At 39.3% G+C, this 20,878-nt stretch overlaps 1 protein-coding gene across 1 annotated transcript; it reads left to right on the top strand.

Annotated features, from left to right (window-relative positions):
• The first annotated feature begins 12,578 nt into the window (after positions 1–12,578).
• On the top strand, positions 12,579–13,643 carry LOC5571039 (chymotrypsin-1). Its single transcript, XM_001659422.2, has 3 exons — positions 12,579–12,711; positions 12,785–13,353; positions 13,419–13,643. The coding sequence occupies exons 1-3, from the start codon at positions 12,663–12,665 to the stop codon at positions 13,563–13,565; spliced, it is 765 nt and encodes a 254-aa protein (XP_001659472.1). The 5' UTR covers positions 12,579–12,662; the 3' UTR covers positions 13,566–13,643.
• The last annotated feature ends 7,235 nt before the right edge of the window (positions 13,644–20,878 follow it).

Here is a 20,878-nt window from a genome sequence, read left to right on the forward strand (position 1 = left end):
TTGCACTTCGCATCCGTCTACTGCTGCTATTGTTGTCGACAAAATTTTGCAATGGGAATAAATGAACAAATTGAAGTAAAAATTTGCGAAGAAGTAATAAGTCTTGTCTGTGAGGTTGAACTCATGACTCAAATTTAACCAGACATGGCGATTTACCGCTACGCCGCGAGAGGACCCGTTAACGCAGAAGTTAGCCTGAACTATATTTCAACCCAATTATTATAAGTGGCCCTCTTTCGCAAATCCCATTTTTTTCGGAATAATTTCGTGGGTCCTCTTGTGGCGTAGTGTTAACGAACCCTGTCTAGTTAAATGGGATTCGTGAGATCGTTTGTCATCGAGAAGACGTGTAACTTTTTTGTAAATTTCAGTTTTATTTCGTTTAATCAAATTAAAAAGTATATGTATTGTCTAGATTTTCGGTAGTTGTTAAAACTTCCACTTGGCTGGTTAGCCGCAAACTTGAAAAATCAAAATTAAAGGACAAATAGGGTGAATGGCTACGGCTGTTTCTATAGTTTTGGTAATTCCGTTTATGCTATTTTCATTGAACTAACACTAAAACACTGCCTATCCGTAGATCAATTTATTGAAACCTAGAAGAGTAGAAGCTCGATGTATCCTGAAGGTAGCAAAAGCAGGAATACTACGTTGGGCGGGGCATGTTTTAAGAATGCCGGAAAACAACCCTGCAACAATGGTGTTCGCTTCTGATCCGGCAGGTACAAGAAGGCGAGGAGCGTAGCGGGCACGGTGGGCTGACCAGGTGCTGCAAGTTCTGGCGAATGTGGGCCGCAGCCGATGATACTTAGGAGGAGGCAGCTGCGAACCGAGTTGTATGGCGAGGAATTGTTGACGCGGTGTTATTGTAATAACAATACATAAATGAATGATGAAAGAGATTCATGGCAAATTCAAGGTGGTTTCTTTGCGAGGTCCTTGGTATATTAACGACGAAATCTATAGGGAAGTCTTTTATAGAAGCATAGCATGGAGTATTGGTAGACAACAAGAGTTATCGAAGGATTTTCACATGTTGCAATTATTTCACGACGATTTTTTTTTTAATTTTTTCGCATAGTATTAAATTTATTGCCGTCCCCCTGCCTTCTTTGGAATACGTCCATGCCCGCACCGAATGTAATTCATGGAGCCACTATTGCGGCCCGACTCTCAAAACTCCCCAATTAATTAGGGCCTCTTCACGGTGCGTGCAGTAACGGTCATTCCCAGAACAGTTTCGTTACGTTTTTCTCACCCCTGTCTACAGTAACCGAATTTTTATGACTTGATTTGCTGCCATCCAGAAACCTGCTCTCGGTGTCAGTTGAAATCACTTTATTTTGTCTTAACTTGTTTTCGGAGAACCTTCTTCCCCCCGTTCCATTGATTGCCCGACCAACGTTAAGAACCCCCGGGTGCAGAAGATTGGCTGGGGAAGTTCGGAATGAACCTGTTGATCGGAAGTTCCCCTCCGCGGTCACCCACCTTGGAGCGTGTCACTCATTTTCCCCTCCCGGAAAGTATGAGTTTCTCAGAAGGGGAAGAAAGCTTCCGAACTCACTGAATGGAAAGAGCAAAGATTAACCGTATCGTCGTGTGGATTAAAACAGTGTGGGGAGATAAAAACTGTTGAGCGGAAGTTACAGGTGCGAGAGTCAGCGCCTAGATGGTTGTGGAGGACGGTGTCTGTCTTGCAGCGATACCGAAGGATGATTGGATTCAATGGGTCGTGACAATTGAATGACCGATACAAATTAGCGAAATTGATGATAATTAGCGCGCATTGGACACGAAATGACGCATCTCGTAATGTAGCCGTTCGGGAAGCTTGAAAGCAGGACAGATGCCATAGGCAAGCTTTTCACTGATTTTTATTAATTAAATTCACATTTTATCACATAGTTTCTAAGTTTTTCTTAAACCTGCATTTCATCAAAATAAATATCAAAACAAATATGGTACACATAACTTAGAAGCTGGTCATGAACCAAGTGGTCATTTTTTTCTTACTTCCCAACATCCCTTCTCCCCACGTGGCTTTGACCAATACCTCTTCCTCCCTTATGACTACGTGTTTTTTGTGAGCGAAATATAAAGTGGAAAATTTGAAATCCAGTTTCACCAGATTGCACTCTTTCAAAGTCCCCAAGTATCAGGTCTCGTCTACTAATTTTTCCAAAATTGTTAGCTAAAGAAGTATTTGTTTAAGAACATGGGAAATTGTTAGATCGTGCACAGCGTAACAAAAATGACATTTTTGCTTGTCTCAAGGATCAAATTACGTGTCTCTAGTAGATTTGCTGTTGCAGTATCTGATGCCGCTCTTGGAAGTGTCCCAGCACGTCACAATTTTCAGCTACAAGTCGTCAAAGTTGTATATAACACTGTTTTCATTGATATTCATATGAAATAAAAGTATGATTTATCATACTTCTTTGTGATTTTATCCACCAAGCATGCAATGTATGATTTTAACTTTCAGTTCAGACACATTTTTTTTAAATGTGCGATTAAATTAAATTTCGACTAAACCGATGTTTCCAACATGATTGTAGTCTCCATACAAAATTCTTCGTTTCTCTTTTTATGGCAAAATACAATACTGATCGAAACCCTCAAAAATAATGTTTGAGCATTGAAAGTTTTATGAACTGTTGGCGCTTACCTACGTTGTTCTTTTTTTGAGGCAACTCCTGAATCAATGCTAGCTCACTATCGGCGCAGTACCCTATCAGCAACACCTTCAAAATTTATTGCAAGTGGGTGGGTGGTACCCAATCAGCTGGGGGAGAGTTTGTAGCAGCAACAGAACGACTATAGTTGAACAGCACAGCGCACGAGCACGGACGAATGGCTTAAGCGAAGCCTGATATTTCACTCTAAGGTAAGTACACTTCACATACGACTAGCTTTAGAGGCGCGTCCACGTTCGAAACCATGGGTAGGACAAACGTTTAAAAAAGCCAAATATTGAAAGTTACAATATTTCAGGGGCTCAAACGCAAAGGGTGCCGATGGTGGCACAAGACTAAGAAAGCTTTCCTTTTTTACAGGGCTGGTAGCGACTGAGTACCTAGAAAATGAGATATACCGTCTAATATCCAATCCCGCCTTTAGACTGGGTACACTTAGCTATTTTGTGTATTTATTCGTAGTTTGGAAATCAAAATGATTTTATGTTTGACTTAAACCTTGGCTAACACGCATATAAGGAAATTTTTTTATAACTTTTGAATTTTTTTGTATTTTTAAAAAATGTTTGAAAAATTTTATTTTTATATAACCTACAAATGACTGGGGTTAATTTAACGTGTAATATAAAAATCGTATCTTGAATATTTTTCTACAATCGAACTATCACAGAAGGAGATCCGGATGGTATTGAGATAATTTTAAACCTGTTTTTTTCCGTTAATTACACGGAAAACAAAATATGCTCCATAAAAAATAAGTGAAAATAATATTTTCAAAAGTACAGTAAAAATTAGATTTTTCTTAATGGCCAAAAATCAGTAATCAGGAGTGGCTTCAAGAAAAAAGTAAAGAAGGGTAGGGATGTTCAAAAATAATAATTATAAAAAACAAAAACCAAAAATTCATAAATTTTTAAATTAGAATACATTATTACTTGTTTTTAATTATGAATCGTGGTTTACGGCTAACCAGCCGAGTGGAAGTTTAACAACTACCGAAAAGCTAAACATTACATATAATTTGCAATTGGACTAGATAGACAAATTGATGTGAAGATTTGCGAAAAAGCTACACGGCTTCTCAGTGAGAATCTAACTCACGACTCCCTGATCTCTAGTTAGGGCGCGTTACCCCTACGCCATGAGAAGACTCATGAACGCAGAAGCTAACCTGAATTCGATTTCAGCTCAATAATCACGTGGTCCTTTTTCGCAAAGTGCACCTCTTTCGGAAGAATTAGATGCCCATCCAAACACAACGCTTTCCAGTGAATACAAACTCGTATACGATAGCGTATAAGAGTACATTAGTGGAGGCGATACACGCACATGCGCCATAAGGCTACATGCAAAATGTACGTATATCGCCTCCACCTTTGTACTCTTATATCATATCATATACGATCGTGTGTTATCTGGGCAATGCCTAGCCCGAGAGCGCATTGTTTTTTAGGTATAGGAATAGCACACTACACTAGCCAGCAACTGCGCTGGCTGAGGTTTCTATTGTGTGGGCTTCCAATGGGTCGCGAAGTTCTCAAACGACCGGTTACGGAACATGAGTCCGTTGCTCGATAAATACTTGTTTTTAATTATGAATCGTGATTTGCGGCTAACCAGCGGAGTGGAAGTTTAACAACTACCGAAAAGCTAAACATTACATATAATTTGCAATTGAGAAGCCGTGTAACTTTTTCGCAAATCTTCACATCAATTTGTCTATCTAATCCAATTGCAAATTATATGTAATGTTTAGCTTTTCGGTAATAAATTATTGCCAAATCGTGTTTCGAACGATTTTAGATAACGAAAAATGATATTTAGATCGACAATAAAAAAATGGGTATAAGAGGGTTAACGACCTGGTGCCTGAAAAAAGAGGCCTAAAAGCTTAGCTTAGACTGACTACACATATCAATGCACAATGGACCGAATCGACAATTGAGCCGGAAAAAAGTGTTTTCTCTGTTCTCGTCGATTTTATACGTTCGATGTCTTCAGAGAAGTTATTCGTAATTGAGTAAAGCATCTTTTAAGAAAAAATTGAATAGGGTGGCCCTTATTTAAGTTAAAATTTTGACTCAAACTTTTTTGTTTGATGAAATTTGTGGCTGCGCTCTTCTGCAAGCTTTTAGAAAATGTTATTTTGAACAACTTTGTCGAAGACACTTTTGATCTAACTCTTCATTTGAGCTAATTAAATTGATTTTGAAAGTTTTAACATAGGGTGGACCCAAAAATCAGTTATTTTGATCTTACTTTTTTATTTTCAGTTTTACGAGAATGTGGTCTTAAGAAGAGTTGCAGAGGAAGTAAAGATACACATTTTTGCTGAACATTGCAAGTTTTTAATTCTTGTGATTTTGAAGTTATAAGCAAATTTAAATGAAAAACTATGAAATCTTCAGATGCCTATGACTTATGGAGTTGGTTCGATAAAATTTTTCTTTTAGTGGTATTAGAAAGGCCATACAATAGGCAACTTTTGCTGCGAAAACTGCGAGAACGTAATTTTTGTAAATTGAGAAAATTCACTTAAAAAACTCGAAATTCGCTTGTTACTCACAAGATTTTAAAGTTAACGGCGTGCTGTCTTCAAATTTTTTCTTAAAAGATGCAAAACTCAAATACGAATAACTTCTCTGAAGACATCGAACGTCTAAAATCGAAGAGAACAGAGAAAACACTTTTTTCCAGCTAAATTGTCGATTCGGTCCATTGTGCAATGGTTGCTATTCCGTGATTGACCGAAGTCAGTGAATATGCACAAAGAATCAACTAGAAGTTCGGCTGGGATTGGCCATAATCTTCTTCAGTGTGCATAATTCAGTGCCTCTATTTACACAGGGTCAATAACGGCGCCGGCCACGTCCTTGCAGTCAGGTGGGATTGGGGGGAGGAATGTTAGTGTGCCACCTTTGCTATTTGGAGACCGTGTTTTCCTCTGCATCTCCACAAATGTTACTGGGAGGGATTTTTTTTAATTGAGAGGACCGTTGAGTCACAGGATTCACTTTGATAAGCGATTAGACCATGATAAACGATTATTTGTGAGATTTAAACATACTTAGGAATATAATATTTTCAATTGACATGAAAAATTTTCAAATATGAGAAAATAATGTTGTTACTTGAAGTGACGAACCATTCAAAATTTTTAGCTATAAGCAACATTCCTACAACTGTTAGGATATTTTACTCAAATTGAAAAAAAAAAATCGATTGGCTGGACCATTACATAATATTCTTGTGCCGACACTTACAGAGGCGAACCATTCAAAGTCTTTTGAATAAAATTAACGTTTTGCAAGTCTACTCTTCTAGCTCAGACAAACAGACCGAACCATTCATGCTTTTTTTTTTATTTATAAAAATAAAAGTAAGGGATTTTATGTAAAAAATATAAAACAAAAGAGTTATGAATGAGAGTTTATGCCGACTCTTACAGTGACGAACCATTCATAGTTTGTTGAAAAATCATATTTATGTAACGATTATATGTGCGGTCATAAATATTTTACAGATTTGAAAAAAAAAAACATGGAACGAGCTTACCAATTGATCCTTCATCCTTGATTGAGCAGCCACAATCCACTTTCAGCTTCACTCGTTTGCTCGGCCATATAAAAGCACTCAGAAAAAAGGGCGCGTGACCCGAGGAAAAACATACTAAAATTACTCGGGCTTTCTCCATGCACTCCAAAGAAAGCGCAACCCGAGACAATAAAAACTGACGACTTCTCGGGCTTTCTCGACGCACCGCTAAGACTTTCTCGACGCACTGCCCGGCATAAAAGAACGCGTCACCCGAGAAGGAAAAATAATGACGACTTCTCGGGCATTCTCGACGCACTGCCCGGCAGAAAAGACCCTAAAAAAAGAGGCCCAAAAGGAACCAAAAAGTGGCCAAAAAGAGATTAAATAAGAAGCTAGAAAACAAAATGAAATCCAATAGAAATCAGGTAATAAGAGTTTGATTATTTATACCATCAGAGCAGATATTTCTCTAAGATCTGAGACTTTTTTTGAGAATTCCTGCTCGTATTACTGTATGCGTTATTTTTTCATCAAAAATTATTGCAGGTATGTGCAGATATTACTTCGTAATTTTCTATAGGTGTACATTTAGCTATTATTTCCCAAGGAATATTCCTAGGGAATTTCTCCAAAAATTTTGCTTAGGATACCTCAGAAAACGTACCACTGAAATCCAATTTCTCCAAAGATTAGCATAGCATTAACGACTGTACAAATCGTAGGTGGCTGTACAATGTACAATGCTCAACTCTTTCGGTTTTGAGAATTTGTAGTGTCGCAAAAAAACTTTTGGGATGAACGTCTCTTTCTTCATAATAGAAATACACAAAACAAGCATGACATTGTACAACTGGCCACGTTCTTACAATCGCTAGGGGAAGGGAAGGAATGCTAGTTCAACGTCTGCTTAAGGTACAGGAAACCCAAACGATCTTCATAGACGTCACGGGATAGTGAGATTGTGTTAGTAGGGTAGGGTGTATTCAAGGATTAGCTCAATTCGACAGTTCAGAGCATTATCTTCTATCTATATAAATAAAAATAAAGTGGTGTTTGTATGTCACAAAATGGCATGAGAACGGGTCAACCAATCTACGTGATTTCTTCGCAGATACGTTCCTCAAGGGTTGCGACATGTTTGTATGGAACAATATTTGCGAAAAACTTACCGAGAAAATTGGGAAACCGGGAACACAAATTTGACATTTTGTGCAGGGATTTTCTATGGACTTCTCCAAAGCCTACTGAGCTGTACGAAGTGTGCCGGGACAGCTAGTTGGTAATACAGTCATCTCTCCCTTACTCGATATTGAAGGGACCATCGAGTTAGGGAGGTATCGAGATACAGAACACAAAACCAGTGCAACTGCGATTCAAGGGACCATCTAGGTAGCCATGAAAACCAACTTTTACTATGGTTCTCTAACTCGATATCGAGATACAGAATATCGAGTAAGGGAGAGTTAACTGTAAAAATAATAATATGTATTACAATTCAATTTGAATTTACCTGATCGCTTCTGAGAAAGAAATTGTTTTTAATATAATAGAAACAAAAAACTAAAATCTAGGAAATCGATCCTGCTTCTTCTGCCCGCCCCCGCAGGGGCAAGCGACACTACCGAAGGAATTTTCTCCAAAGATTTTTTCGAAAATCAAAAAAAAAAATCCCCCAAAAATTCTTTGAGATATTCTTTAAGAAAGTCATAATTTCTTCAATTTTATCAAGTGGTCTTCTAAAGTGGCCTCCAGGAAGTTTCAGTAGGGATTTCCTATGAAATTGTATATCAGGATTTATATGAGATTTCAACTAGATTTTTTTTTCTGAAAATACCTTCAGCAATTGTTCCGGAGATTTCTTCTAAGAATCCTTCAGAAATTCCTCCACTATGAGATTTTCCAAAGTAAGTCTTGAAGTTTTTTTTTCCACAATTGCTTCCAGGACTTTCTCCAGGGAAATGCTAAGAATTTGTTTCTGAAAAATGAATCTATGAGGTATTTCTGAAGAAATTTCTAACCTCAAATAAAACCTGTGTAAGATTAAAAGTAATTCAGGATGAATAATCAATGAACTCCTGGATTTGCGAAGAAGTTTAAGAATATTCCATAGATAATTTGCTGAGATATTCGATAAAACAATCAATCGATTCTCGGGATTGTATTTCGTAGGGTTTTCTAATGAAACTTCTCGAAAAACATTGGACAGAATCTCGAAAGAAATTATGTAGGAATAATTGGAGGATTCATTTATTTAGTTAACATCTAGACAGATAACACTGAATCAACAATTTCACGCCACAATACTTGGTTCGTGGCCGCATCTCTCCATCTTCCGTTCTGCCCCACGCTCGCCAAATCGATACGCACTTGATCCGCCCACCTAGCTCGCTGCGCTCCACGCCTTCTTGTACCAACCGGATCCGAAGCGAACACCATCTTTACAGGATTGTTGTCCGGCATTCTTGCAACATGCCCTGCCCAGCGTATCCTTCCAGCTTTAGCTACCTTCACGATACTGGGTTCGCCGTAGAGTTGAGCGAGCTCGTGGTTCATCCATCGCCGTCACACGCCGTACTCCTGCACGCCACCGAAGATCGTCCTTAGCACTCCGCGTTCGAAAACCCCAAGAACTTGCAAGTCCTCGTCGAGCATAGTCCGCGTTTCATGCCCATAGAGAACTACCGATCTTATGAGCGTTTTGTACCTCGTGCATTTGGTGCGGGGGTGAATCTTTCTTGACCGCAGATTCTTCTGGAGCCTTTCGCTGATGATGCACCTTCGTATTTCCCGACTAACGTTGTTGTCAGCCGTCAACAAGGATCCGAGATAGACGAACTCGTCTACCACCTCGAAGGTATCCCCGTCTATCGTAACACTGCCCTGTCGCGCTCAGTTCCGTCTACCAGCATGTACTATGTTTTCGACGCATTCACCATTAGTCCGACTCTTGTTGCTTCGCGTTTAAGGCGGGTGAACAAATCAGCCACCGTTTCAAATTTTCTCCCAATAATATCCATGTCATCCGCGAAGCAAACAAATTGTCCGGATCTCGTTAAAATCGCGCCTCAACTGTTGAGTCCGGCTCTCCGCATGACACCTTCAAGGGCAATATTCAACAACAGGCACGAAAGTCCATCGCCCTGTCGTAGTCCCCGCCGAGACTCGAACGAACTGGAGTGTTCGCCCGAGATCTTCATGCAGTTTTGCACACCGTCCATCATTGCTCTAATCAATCTTGTGAGCTTCCCGGGAAAGCTGTTCTCATCCATGATCTTCCATAGCTCTACACACGGTCAATACTGTCGTATGCCGCCTTGAAATCGATGAACAAATGGTGCGTAGGGACCTGGTACTTACGGCATTTCTGGAGGATTTGCCGCACGGAAAAGATCTGGTGCGTTGTCGAGCGGCCGTCGATGAAACCTGCTTGATAACTTCCCACGAACTCGTTTGCTATAGGTGATAGACGACGGTAGATAATCTGGGATAGCACTTTGTAAGCGGCGTTTAGGATGGTGATTGCACGATAATTTTCCCACTCCAGTTTGTCGTTTTTTTTGTAGATAGGGCATATAACGCCTTGCTTCCACTCCTCCGGTAGCTGTTCCGTTTCCAAAATTATGACTATCAGCCGATACAGACTAGCGGCCAACCTGTCCGTACCCATCTTGATGAGTTCGGCACCGATACCATCCTTGCCAGCGGCCTTGTTGTTCTTGAGCTGTTGAATGGCATCCTTAACATCCCCCATCGTGGGATCTGGTTGATTTCCACTGTCCGCTGTGCTGACGTAGCCATCGCCTTCGCTGCCCTGACCTTCTGTGCCTGTGTTCTCGGCACCATTCAGGGGTTCATCATCTTATCCCGGCACATTTCAGCTCGCGGCACGAAGCCTTTGCGGGATGTGTTGAGCTTTTGATAGAACTTCCGCTTTTCTTGAGAACGGTACAGCAACTCCATCTCTTGGCATTCCACCTCTTCTACGCGACGCTTTTTGTCCCGGAATAAGCGGGTTTGCTGTTTCCGCTTCAGTCTTTATCGTTCCACGTTTTGTCGCGTACCATGCTGCAGCATTGCAGCCCGCGCTTCATTTTTCTACTCTCAAACTTCCTGGCACTCTTCGTCGAACTAATCGTTTCTTGAGCTCCGTTCGACATATCCGACAATGCTTTCGACAGCATCGTTAATGGCTGCTTTGACTGTCCTCCAGCAGTCTTCAAGAGGGGCCCTATCGAGCTCACCCTCATCCGGCAACGCTGCCTCAAGATGCTGCGCGTTCGCATTCACGACATCCGGTTGTTTCAGTCGCGCTAGATTGTAGCGAGACGGGCGTCGGTAACGTACATCGTTGATGACGGATAGTTTTGAGCGCAGTTTCACTATCACCAGGTTGTGGTCGGAGTCAATGTTAGCGCCACGATAGGTTCTGACGTTGGTTATTTCGGAGAAGTGCCGTCTATCGATCAAGAAGTGGCCGATTTGCGTGATCTCCAGGTGTACCGGTACGGAAAGCTGTGCTGGAAATAAGTGCTACGAATGGCCATATTCTTGGAGGCGGCAAAATCTATCAGTCGTAGGCCGTTCGTCAGCCGGGGGCGCTGAACTTTCCAATCGTCGGTCTGAACTCCTCCTACTGGCCAACCTGAGCGTTAAAATCTCCTATGATGATCTTGACGTCGTGGCCTGGGCAGCGGTCGAACTTGCGTTCGAGCTGCGCGTAAAATGCGCCCTTGTCATCATCAGTGCTTCCGGAGTGTGGGCTATGCACGTTGATTATGCTGAAGTTAAATAATCGGCCTTTGATTCTTAACTTGCACATTCGTTCATTGGTCTGCCACCACTCGATCACGCGCCTTTGTATATCACCCATCACTATAAAAGCTGTTCCCAGCTCGCGTGTGTTGCCGCAGCTCTGGTAGATGGTATGATTACCTCTAAACGTTCGCACCATTGCTCCTGTCCAGCACACCTCCTGCAGCGCTACGATGTCGAAACCGCGGGTCTTCAGTACATCGGAGAGTATGCGAGTACTTCCAGCTTTGGTCACTTTTTGGTCACTTTTTTCAGCATTTTGGTCACTAAAGTCACTATTATTTTGTCTCAAGTCTGCTACCAGCCCTGCTGTTGTTCAATATTGCGCTAGAAGGTGTTATGCGGAGAGCCGGTCTTAACAGCCGGTACGAGATCCAGTCAGTTTGTTTGCTTCGCGGATGATATGCACATTGTCGGCCGAACATTTGAAAAGGTGGCAGACCAGTACACCCACCTGAAACGCAAGGCCGAAAAAGTTTTACTGGTGGTGAATGCGTCCAAGACAAAGTACATGTCAGCTGGTGGGGCCGAGCGCGACAGGGCTCGCCTAGGTAGCAGTGTTACGATAGACGGGGATACGTTCGAAGTGGTCGACGAGTTCGTCTACCTTGGATCCTTGTTAACGGCTGACAACAATGTTAGCCGTGAAATACGGAGGCACATCATCAGTGGAAGCTGGGGCTCCACAAGAAGCTGCGTTCAAAAAAGATTCGCACCCGCACCAAATGTATCATGTACAAAACGCTCATAAGGCCGGTAGTCCTCTACGGGCATGAAACGTGGACGATGCTCGAGGAGGACTTGCAAGCACTTGAAGTCTTTGAACGACGGGTGCTTAGGACGATCTTTGGCGGTGTGCAGGAAAACGGTGTGTGGCGGCGAAGGATGAACCACGAGTTCGACCAGCTCTACGGCGAACCCAGTATCCAGAAGGTAGCCAAAGCTGGAAGGACACAATGGGCATGGCATGTTGCAAGAATGTCGGGCACAACCCTGCAAAGATGGTATTCGCTTCAGATCCGGTTGGTATCAGAAGGCGTGGAGCGCAGCGAGCTGGGTGGGCGGATCAAGTGCGTATCGATTTGTCGAGCGTGGGGCGGAACCAAGGATGGATAGATTCGACCACGAACCGAGTATTGTGGCGTGGAATTGTTGATTCAGTGTTATTTGTTTAGATGTTAACTTAATAAATGAATGAAATCGACAAGATTCATATCGAACACAAATGTGTATAAACATAGTATTCAATTTGATTTCGTGAGAACGTGTTTCTGCTTTTAATTTTGACATTTTAACCGAATAAAACGAATAAAGTGACTACAAAATGAGTTATCAATAGTTTACATAATCACAACATCAAAGTTAGTTTTCAATATGATCTCAACCTTTGCTCGGGTTATTAGTCCACGGATTGTCTTTGCAAACTTGTGCTTGATAATTCATGGAAGCATTTTTATGTCCCAAATTCAGTAGTGCCCGTTCGATTATATCATGGAAAGTATCAATTTAAACTGATAAAGGCAATGTGATATCAATTGAATTAGCTGCTCAATCAGGAATCCTCCACCTTGAAATACAATTGCCAGCAGATAAGTCTCATTTCGCAGTTGTCTAGCCATGATTACACAGCTAATCAGCGCATTCGTGCTAATCCACGCAGCTTATGGCAAGTATTCTCCAATAACCAGGACACGCGTCCCGTTTATTGAATTTCATTAAACTTCATTTGCACCATACAGCTGCTCCAGCGGTATCCAAGATCGTGAATGGCACAGATGCATCGATCACCGACTATCCTTTTATGGTATCGCTGCGAAGTGCTAGTGGTGGACATTCCTGCGGTGGAAGCATTATCAACGAGTACTGGATTCTGACGGCGGCTCACTGCGTCAACTACTACACTACACCTATTCTGCAGTCGGTTCAGGTGGGCAGAAGCGATGTTTCTAGAGATGTGGACGATTCCGTCTACTTCCTGGATGATGTAGTGATCCACCCGTTTTACGATGCGGGAAATAGTTACGTGTACGACATTGCGCTGCTTAAGCTGAAGAAACCATTGGTATTCAACGAAAATGTCCAGCCAGTGAAACTTGCCAACAAGTGGTCCGAACTGGAAGATGGCAACTTGGATGTTACCTTGATCGGTTGGGGCCGACTGTGGACTAATGGCGATTTGCCGACCACGCTGCAAAAGGTGGATTACTTCGCTGTGCCAAATGAGCAGTGCAACGGGTTCCATTCGCAGCATATCTACCCGAGTCAAATTTGCGCCGCTGTGCCAGAAGGTGGCAAAGGGCAATGCAATGTAAGTTTTTGGGAGTTGCTTTGCTAATTTTCTAGGAAATTTCACACAATCTGTTTGTATTCTAGGGGGATTCTGGAGGACCATTGCTGCATAATGGAATTCAAGTTGGTATAGTCTCCTGGAGTGTCAAGCCATGTACGGTTGCTCCATATCCCGGAGTTTTGACCAAGGTTTCGTACTTTATCGATTTCATCAACCAGTATACCAAATAAATGAAATGATTTTTCTCCTGGAATAATAAACTAATGGAAATGCGTTTGTTCACAACTGCCAAGATGTCAGTTATTAAACATGTGTGTAGGAGTCAGTATTATTCTTCACTTGAGCATTACGTCACTACTGGTGGGCATTATGTTACTTTACATCGACAAAAATCATTTTTTTTTTAAATCGATCAAAAGTTGTTCTTATACAAACTTTTCTATTAAAAATTTCTCTATCATGAAACTTGATCCCAAATATCCTTTTACTATCAAGATTCTATGGGGAAAATTTCAAAAATATTAAAAATGGAGTTTTTGTGTTATTTTAAATTCAAGTTTTATTTTTGATTTTTCTATAAAAATATATAAAATATTTTTTCAGTGTATATTTTTTTCTTATAGTCCAAACGGTTCACTAAAACTTTTTCAAAAAACATTTTTCTTTAAAATCAACAGTTTCGGAGTTAAAATTTTTCAAATAAGTTGCATGCAAAAAATTATAGGCCATTTTCAAAAGTTATACTTGACTCAGAATGATCAATTTTTCTATGGAAAACACTTATTCTACCATATCAAAAACATGTGCAAAATTTAATGCAAATCGAATATGGTCGGCTTCTGTGACTGACCGATTTGACATGGAATCCGTCACATATTGCATGAGTTTAAAGTGATTTTCACCAACCAAAGGTCGCCTGGATTTCAAAATGGCGTCAGACTATGGTTTACGTCATCCCTATTGATAACCTTGAGAAGTACCACGGATAAACCCCACATCTTCGCAAAAATTCTCGATAATAAATGAAAAGCTTTATTACGCTAATTCTTTTTACGCTCAAAATTCGAACTTACGCTCCAAATTCCAACTTACGCTCCAAATTCCAACTTACGCTCCCTCCTTTTACGCTCCGATTCTTTTTGCGCTCCCCCAGTTAGGGGCGAAAAAGAGGTTTGGCTGTACTATGGAACACGTTTTTGTCTCCAGCATCAAAATACCACTATTTACTTAACTAAGGATTGCTGAATCCATTGCCGTTTTCAAAAATATCATAGCACGTCTAGTTTTTGAGATATTGGCTGTTGATAATGCAAAATTTGACTATTCTAGCGAACTTGCATGCAAGTTTTCCAGCTTGTATGGTAATTTATTTGCTGCATTTGCCACAAAATTCAAACCAATACTTATCAAAAAAGTTCATCATATTTTCGATGCTCAAAAGTTATTGTTTGATGGTTTAGAAGAGTATTTTGTTTTGCCATATAAGAGAAAAAAGAATAGACAGGGTTGGTGATCTAATGGGTACCGCTTCTGCTTCGTAAGCAAAAGGTCATGAGTTCTTTCCTAGGTCCATCCTTTTAATCGTTCTTTGTAGTTGTATCTTTCACTTGCTTCTATCTTCCACTTCTAATCCATCACAGTTGATCTATTACAGTTCATAGAATCTGCTAGAACCAGAGACGGGAAAAAATACATTTTCCTTAGGCTTCCATTCTTCCATCATTATAGCGTGTCTTTCTTCACGCCTTATAACATAGTCAGTCTGCTAACCAAACAGCATATCTGACATAAAAATATATCAGCCCTATACGTCTTCTTTCGTTAATTCAATATACATGGTTGTGACTACAAACAAAAGGAAGGATAAATCTCTGAATTCTTCCTTCAATAAAGTGAGGTCAGTCAAAAAACAGTCACTAAACGTGGCAAGAATGGAAAAAAGAACGTTTCTCCGGAATGTGAACTTTCTTCCAAAGGTGAAATGGATAATGTCGATAATTTCATCGAAATGAGCAATCAGATCGATGCTCTAGACAAATTTTCCGAACACCAAATCGAAGCAGTCTGTAGCCCAGGCTCTTTGATTCAATTGAGGAAGCAAATAGTGCCGCCGATCGTGATCAGTTGTTCCGAATTTGGAGGATTTAGGCAGGAGATCTTGAACTCCATTAGTGGAATAAAGGTATCTTTCAAAATCGCAAAGAAAGGAAACTGTCGCGTTTTGCCGGAAACTCTTAAAGATCGCGAACTTCTTCTCAAACATCTTGAAGAGAAGAAGCAATTGTCGCATGGATGCATAATGCATGATTTGCGGAGGTTCTTCTCACGCCAAGGACGTCTGTCCTGTGAAGTAAGATACCGATAAGTTCATATGCGCCAATTGCGGTGACAATCATAAGTCAAAATTTTGGGCTTGCCCTTCGCGTAGGCGACTCGTCGAGGCTCGTGTCAGGCAGATGAACGATAATGTCCGTTACGATAAAGGACGTTTCCGGAATTCCCCTGATTGAGTATCGAACAATGCTCATTTTTCAGTTAACGATCGCTTGAATATGAATCATACCCATCATGTGGATTTTAGTCATACTCATTCACCAACTAATTTTAATCGGCTACCCGTTCGAATTTCTCCACCCAAGGAAAATCCTTTGTCGATATCGTAGCAGGTAATTTGAACTCCTTCCCTTTAATTACTATGAGTACCGTAATCCGGGGTATCATTGATCAGCGGGGTAACATTGATCGGAATGACTCATCTCGTAAAAAGTTCAAATCATCATTTATTGATGAAATATTTCCATATTACGGATGGTGCTTCTCTTTCTCATATTCATAAGCTAATTTAATTGAGGATTTTTGCGAAAATTGCGTTTACATTATGCGTAAATTTGTCAACTTTTTTAAACAATGATTTCAATGGGAAAGGATGACACTACCGAAGATTCATGCCTCACATAAGTTCAGCAAACGATATGATCAAGGAAAATGCGGTTATTACTAAAAATGGCATCGCCAAAAACGATTCCGTTGTCAAAACTTCCATAAGTATGCTCAATTAGGCAACATTAACGAATTACTGTAAAAAATATAGAAATCCCTTAGGAAATTGCCTACTTTTAGGCGTATTCCGTTGTTCGAATTGTTTTTTAATTTTAAAATAACTCAAAAAGTAAATGACTTGTAAGCGTTTGGCCTTCATATTCGGCTTCGGGGGCATTGATTTAAGTAAGTAACGATATTTTCAATATTACCGAACGTTGTTTACATAGGTGATCAATGTTACCCCATATCAGCTAAATCAGAAAATCACATAAAACATTTTTTTAAACATGCTTAAATCTTTCAAAAAACAAAATGTAGTATATAGTCACGAGGGCCCAGATAGCCGTAGCGTTAAACGCGCAGTTATTCAGCAAGACCAAGCTGAGGGTCGTGGGTTCGATTCCCACCGGTCGAGGATCTTTTCGGGTTGGAAATTTTCTCGACTTCCCAGGGCATAGAGTATCTTCGTACCTGCCACACGATAGACACATGCAAAAATGGTCAATTGGCATAGAAAGCTCTCAGTTAATAACTGTGGAAGTGCTCATAAGAACACTAAGCTGAGAAGCAGGCTCTGTCCCAGTTGGGACGTAACGCCAGAAAGAAGAAGAAGAAGATATAGTCACGAGCTATGAGTAGCAGTACTTGTTTTAAAAATATAAAATTTGTAACATTTACATTTTCAAACGAAATATTAAAGAAATATTCAAAAAAACTGATCAATGTTACCCGGATTACGGTACCCGTTCTAACTGTTTCAAATCAAATGAAAAAAAAAAACCTGCCGCCACAGGAAACTTCTATTACACCTCTTCTTCTAACGGAAAATTATCAGATAATGTACCCACTTCAAGTGATATGTCTATCTCGGATTTTAATTTTCTAACTGAACAATTAAATCTAATGATTGATGCATTGCCCAGACAATCAAAATGTACGTATAACAAAATCACCTGGCGGCCTTGCATGTGCAAAATTTCACTTATAAGATGTCGCGACAAGGCCTTCTACGTACAAAACTGGAGGCGATATGCGTGCATTTACTATGTGATTAATAAAAGCATAAAATGCGAGTGTGTAAATTTTCTGCTGAACTAACCTGGGATCTTATGCGATTTAACTTATGATAACAAATGTTGATTTGACAGCTGCTACGGATTGATTCGACTTCCTTTGTACGAGTATATGGCACGAAAAAAAAAACAAATAAACTCAGAAAAATAGCGTTTTATGCAAGGAAACTCATCAATCTGGCGATTTTATGCACCGCGTTGTGCGGATTTGATGTAATTTGTATGAATAAACGAGTCATTACGTGAACTTTTATGTGACTTCTGGTTGTTTGGGTGTTCAAAACCACCACTATGACTGAAGCAGTCGAAGTTTGTGTCAAATTTACTAATCAAATTGTTATTGTATTACGTTTTTCTAATGGATTCAATAAATAATAATTTAAATAAAAATGGTAATGGCGTGGTAAATATGGACAAATTATGAGTGAAATTATGAAAAAAAAACCACGTGCTCAGCTGGGATTTGAACCCAGGACTCTTGTATGCTAGACGAGCGCTTAGTCATGTCGTCACTTGAGTGAGAACGACAGATTGATAACCTTCCCGCATCTTTACTCTTCCACAATACAGTTGTACGTTGTTAGAATAAACCAAAATTATCTGTAAAATCGTACACTTCAGGTTAATTATCAGAATTCCAGGTCTTAAATACTTCCTGAAAGAGCTAGTGCTCCTTAAGGCAGCATTTTGGGACCAATATTATACAATATTATTACATCTGACTTACCTGAGTTACCTCAGGGATGTCAAAAATCCTTGGTTGCGGATGACATAGGCTTTTCCGCCAAAAGACGAAGCTTGAGTGTCATCTGTAGTCGATTGCGAAAAAGTTTGTATAATTTTTCTTCATATTTGCAAAAATGGAAGATTTCTCCCAATGCTTCCAAAACTCAACTAATAATATTCCCACATAAACCAAAGGCTACTTATTTGAAACCTCCAAGTACACATGTTTTCACGATGAGAGGGATTCCAATAAATTGATCAGATGAAGTTAAGTGTCTAGGGCTCAGGCTAGATAAAAATTCAATTTTCAAAAATCACATTGAATTAAAATGTAATAAATATCAAAGTTCGACAAAAAAAGTCGATCTGAATGCACAGAGACGAGACACCCCGGGCTTGAAAGTATGAAAAAAGACAAAAATAATGGCGTTTACAGAATGTTCGTGTCTGCCCCAGGTCATTTTTAAAATATACTTGAACATTTTGCATTTTTTATTAAACTGTCGGTAGAGGCAGCTTCATTATTTACCGCTAAAAAATATTCAAATCAATTTTTGTTTCTCGATATTTTTGCACCATTCTTTCACAAGTTCTCAAAAAACTCTTCTGGTTTTCGAATATGTGTCAATATTGATAATTGGTCATCTGGATCCGGAGATATTCCAAAATTCCTTGGGAACCGGCACGTAGCCATAACCCACGTAAATATCTCAGGCTACAGATTTTTTATCGTATTTGGATATTCTTTCCTCGGAATGATACATTAAAAAGAATATGCTGTGAAAAAATGAAGCAATTTGGTGCAGCCGTCTTTGAGTAATGAGCATTTATGTTTCTGGTACTATCCTGGACAATTAAAGATCTTGAAAACTCCTTAAAACCTTATATCGTAATTTTCAGATTTCTCCAAGAAAACTGAACCGATTTGTATGATTTTTTCAGAGTAGCTCCTTATTACCTGATATTGTATAGTACCGTAAAACGGGGTAACTTTGATAGTTTTTTCGAAGAAAACTTGAATATTTTTACATGCTGTTTCAAAGATTTACAATTTATATTTTTAAAACAAGTACTGGCATCCTAGCTATCGATTACAGTCAATAAATTGCCAAAAGATTAATTTTGAATGGATGTATAATTTTTCATATAATCGAAAGTTGGTTTTCTGTTTTGGGGTAACTTTGATAAAGGAGTATGTTTCGAACAAAATTGAATCAATAACGAACATTTGTAGGACATTGCATACCTCTAGGCGTTTAACGTTATATGGAAATTTCTGACTTAGATTACAAAAATGGTCCCAGTTTGTGAATATGCTTTTCGCTAAGAGATTTGAGACCGTATTCAAGTTCTATGATAACTAGGCTATCAAAGATAAGTGGCCAACTATTCAAAACTACATCAAATAGTGATCGTAGAACAGATTGTTTGTAAGCGTTTTGAAAATGCTAAAATTGTGTAATTTTTTTAAATTCGTATAAAAAGCCTAAAATGTTCTTGATTTAAATGAAAACCGCTCTTACATGAAGTGTCATACTAATATTCTTTAGTTTTGCATTCGTTTTTCTTAACTGATTAACAGAAATTATGATATTTCATTTAGTATGCGGTGGGTTACGCACTATCAAAGTTACCCGCATTATCAAAGTTACCCCGTTTTACGGTACACATTTTATTTTTTTGATAAATTGACCAAAAACAAAATGGCCGCCAAAGACATTTTATATGGAAAATGTCGGTCCCCCAAGGAACATCGGAATATCTTCAATACCAGATCATTAATGATTAATATTAGCACGGTTTCTTAAACTAGAAGAGCTTTTTGAGATTTTATGAAAAAATGGAGCAAAAAAGTTATCGCGATTTGAATTTTTTTTTTTTTGCTGTTAAAAATGTAGCTGCCGGTAGAGGGGTTCAATATCTAATCTAATCAACAACCCGACACAGTGTTTTATTTTCGGGACAGCGGAATTCATGTGCCATATTATGTTTTAAACTTGAAATTCAATATGAATAGTTGTACCGTAAAACGGGGTAACTTTGATAGTTTTTTCGAAGAAAACTTGAATATTTATGCATGCTGTTTCAAAGAATAATAATTTATATTTTTAAAACAAGTACTGGCATCGTAGCTATCGATTGCAGTCGACAGATTTCCAAAAGATTTATTATGAATGGATATATAATTTTTCGTACAATCGAAAGTCGGTTTTCTGTTTTGGGGTAACATTGATAATAGAGTATGAATCGAACAAAATTGAATGAATAACGAACATTTGTAGGGCATTGCATACCTCTAGGCGTTTAACGTTATAGGGAAATTTCTGACTTAGATTACAAAAAATGGTCCCAGTTTGTGAAAATGCTAATCGCTAAGAGATTTGAGACCGTATTCAAGTTCTATGATAACTAGGCTGTCAAAGATAAGTGGCCAACTATTCAAAACTTCATCAAATAGTGATCGTAGAACAGATTGTTTGTAAGCGTTTCGAAAATGCTAAAATTGTGTCAATTTTTAATATTCGTATAAAAAGCCTCAAATGCACTTGATTCCAATGAAAATAGCTTTGATATGAAGTGTCATACTAATACTCTTTACTTTTGCATTCGTTTTACTTAACTGATTAACAGAAACTTCGTTATTTCGTTTAATATGTTGTGGGTCTCGCACTATCAAAGTTACCCGCATTATCAAAGTTACC

Source organism: Aedes aegypti, chromosome 2 (assembly GCF_002204515.2).
Source record: "Aedes aegypti strain LVP_AGWG chromosome 2, AaegL5.0 Primary Assembly, whole genome shotgun sequence".
Classification (NCBI taxonomy): Eukaryota; Metazoa; Arthropoda; class Insecta; order Diptera; family Culicidae; genus Aedes; species Aedes aegypti.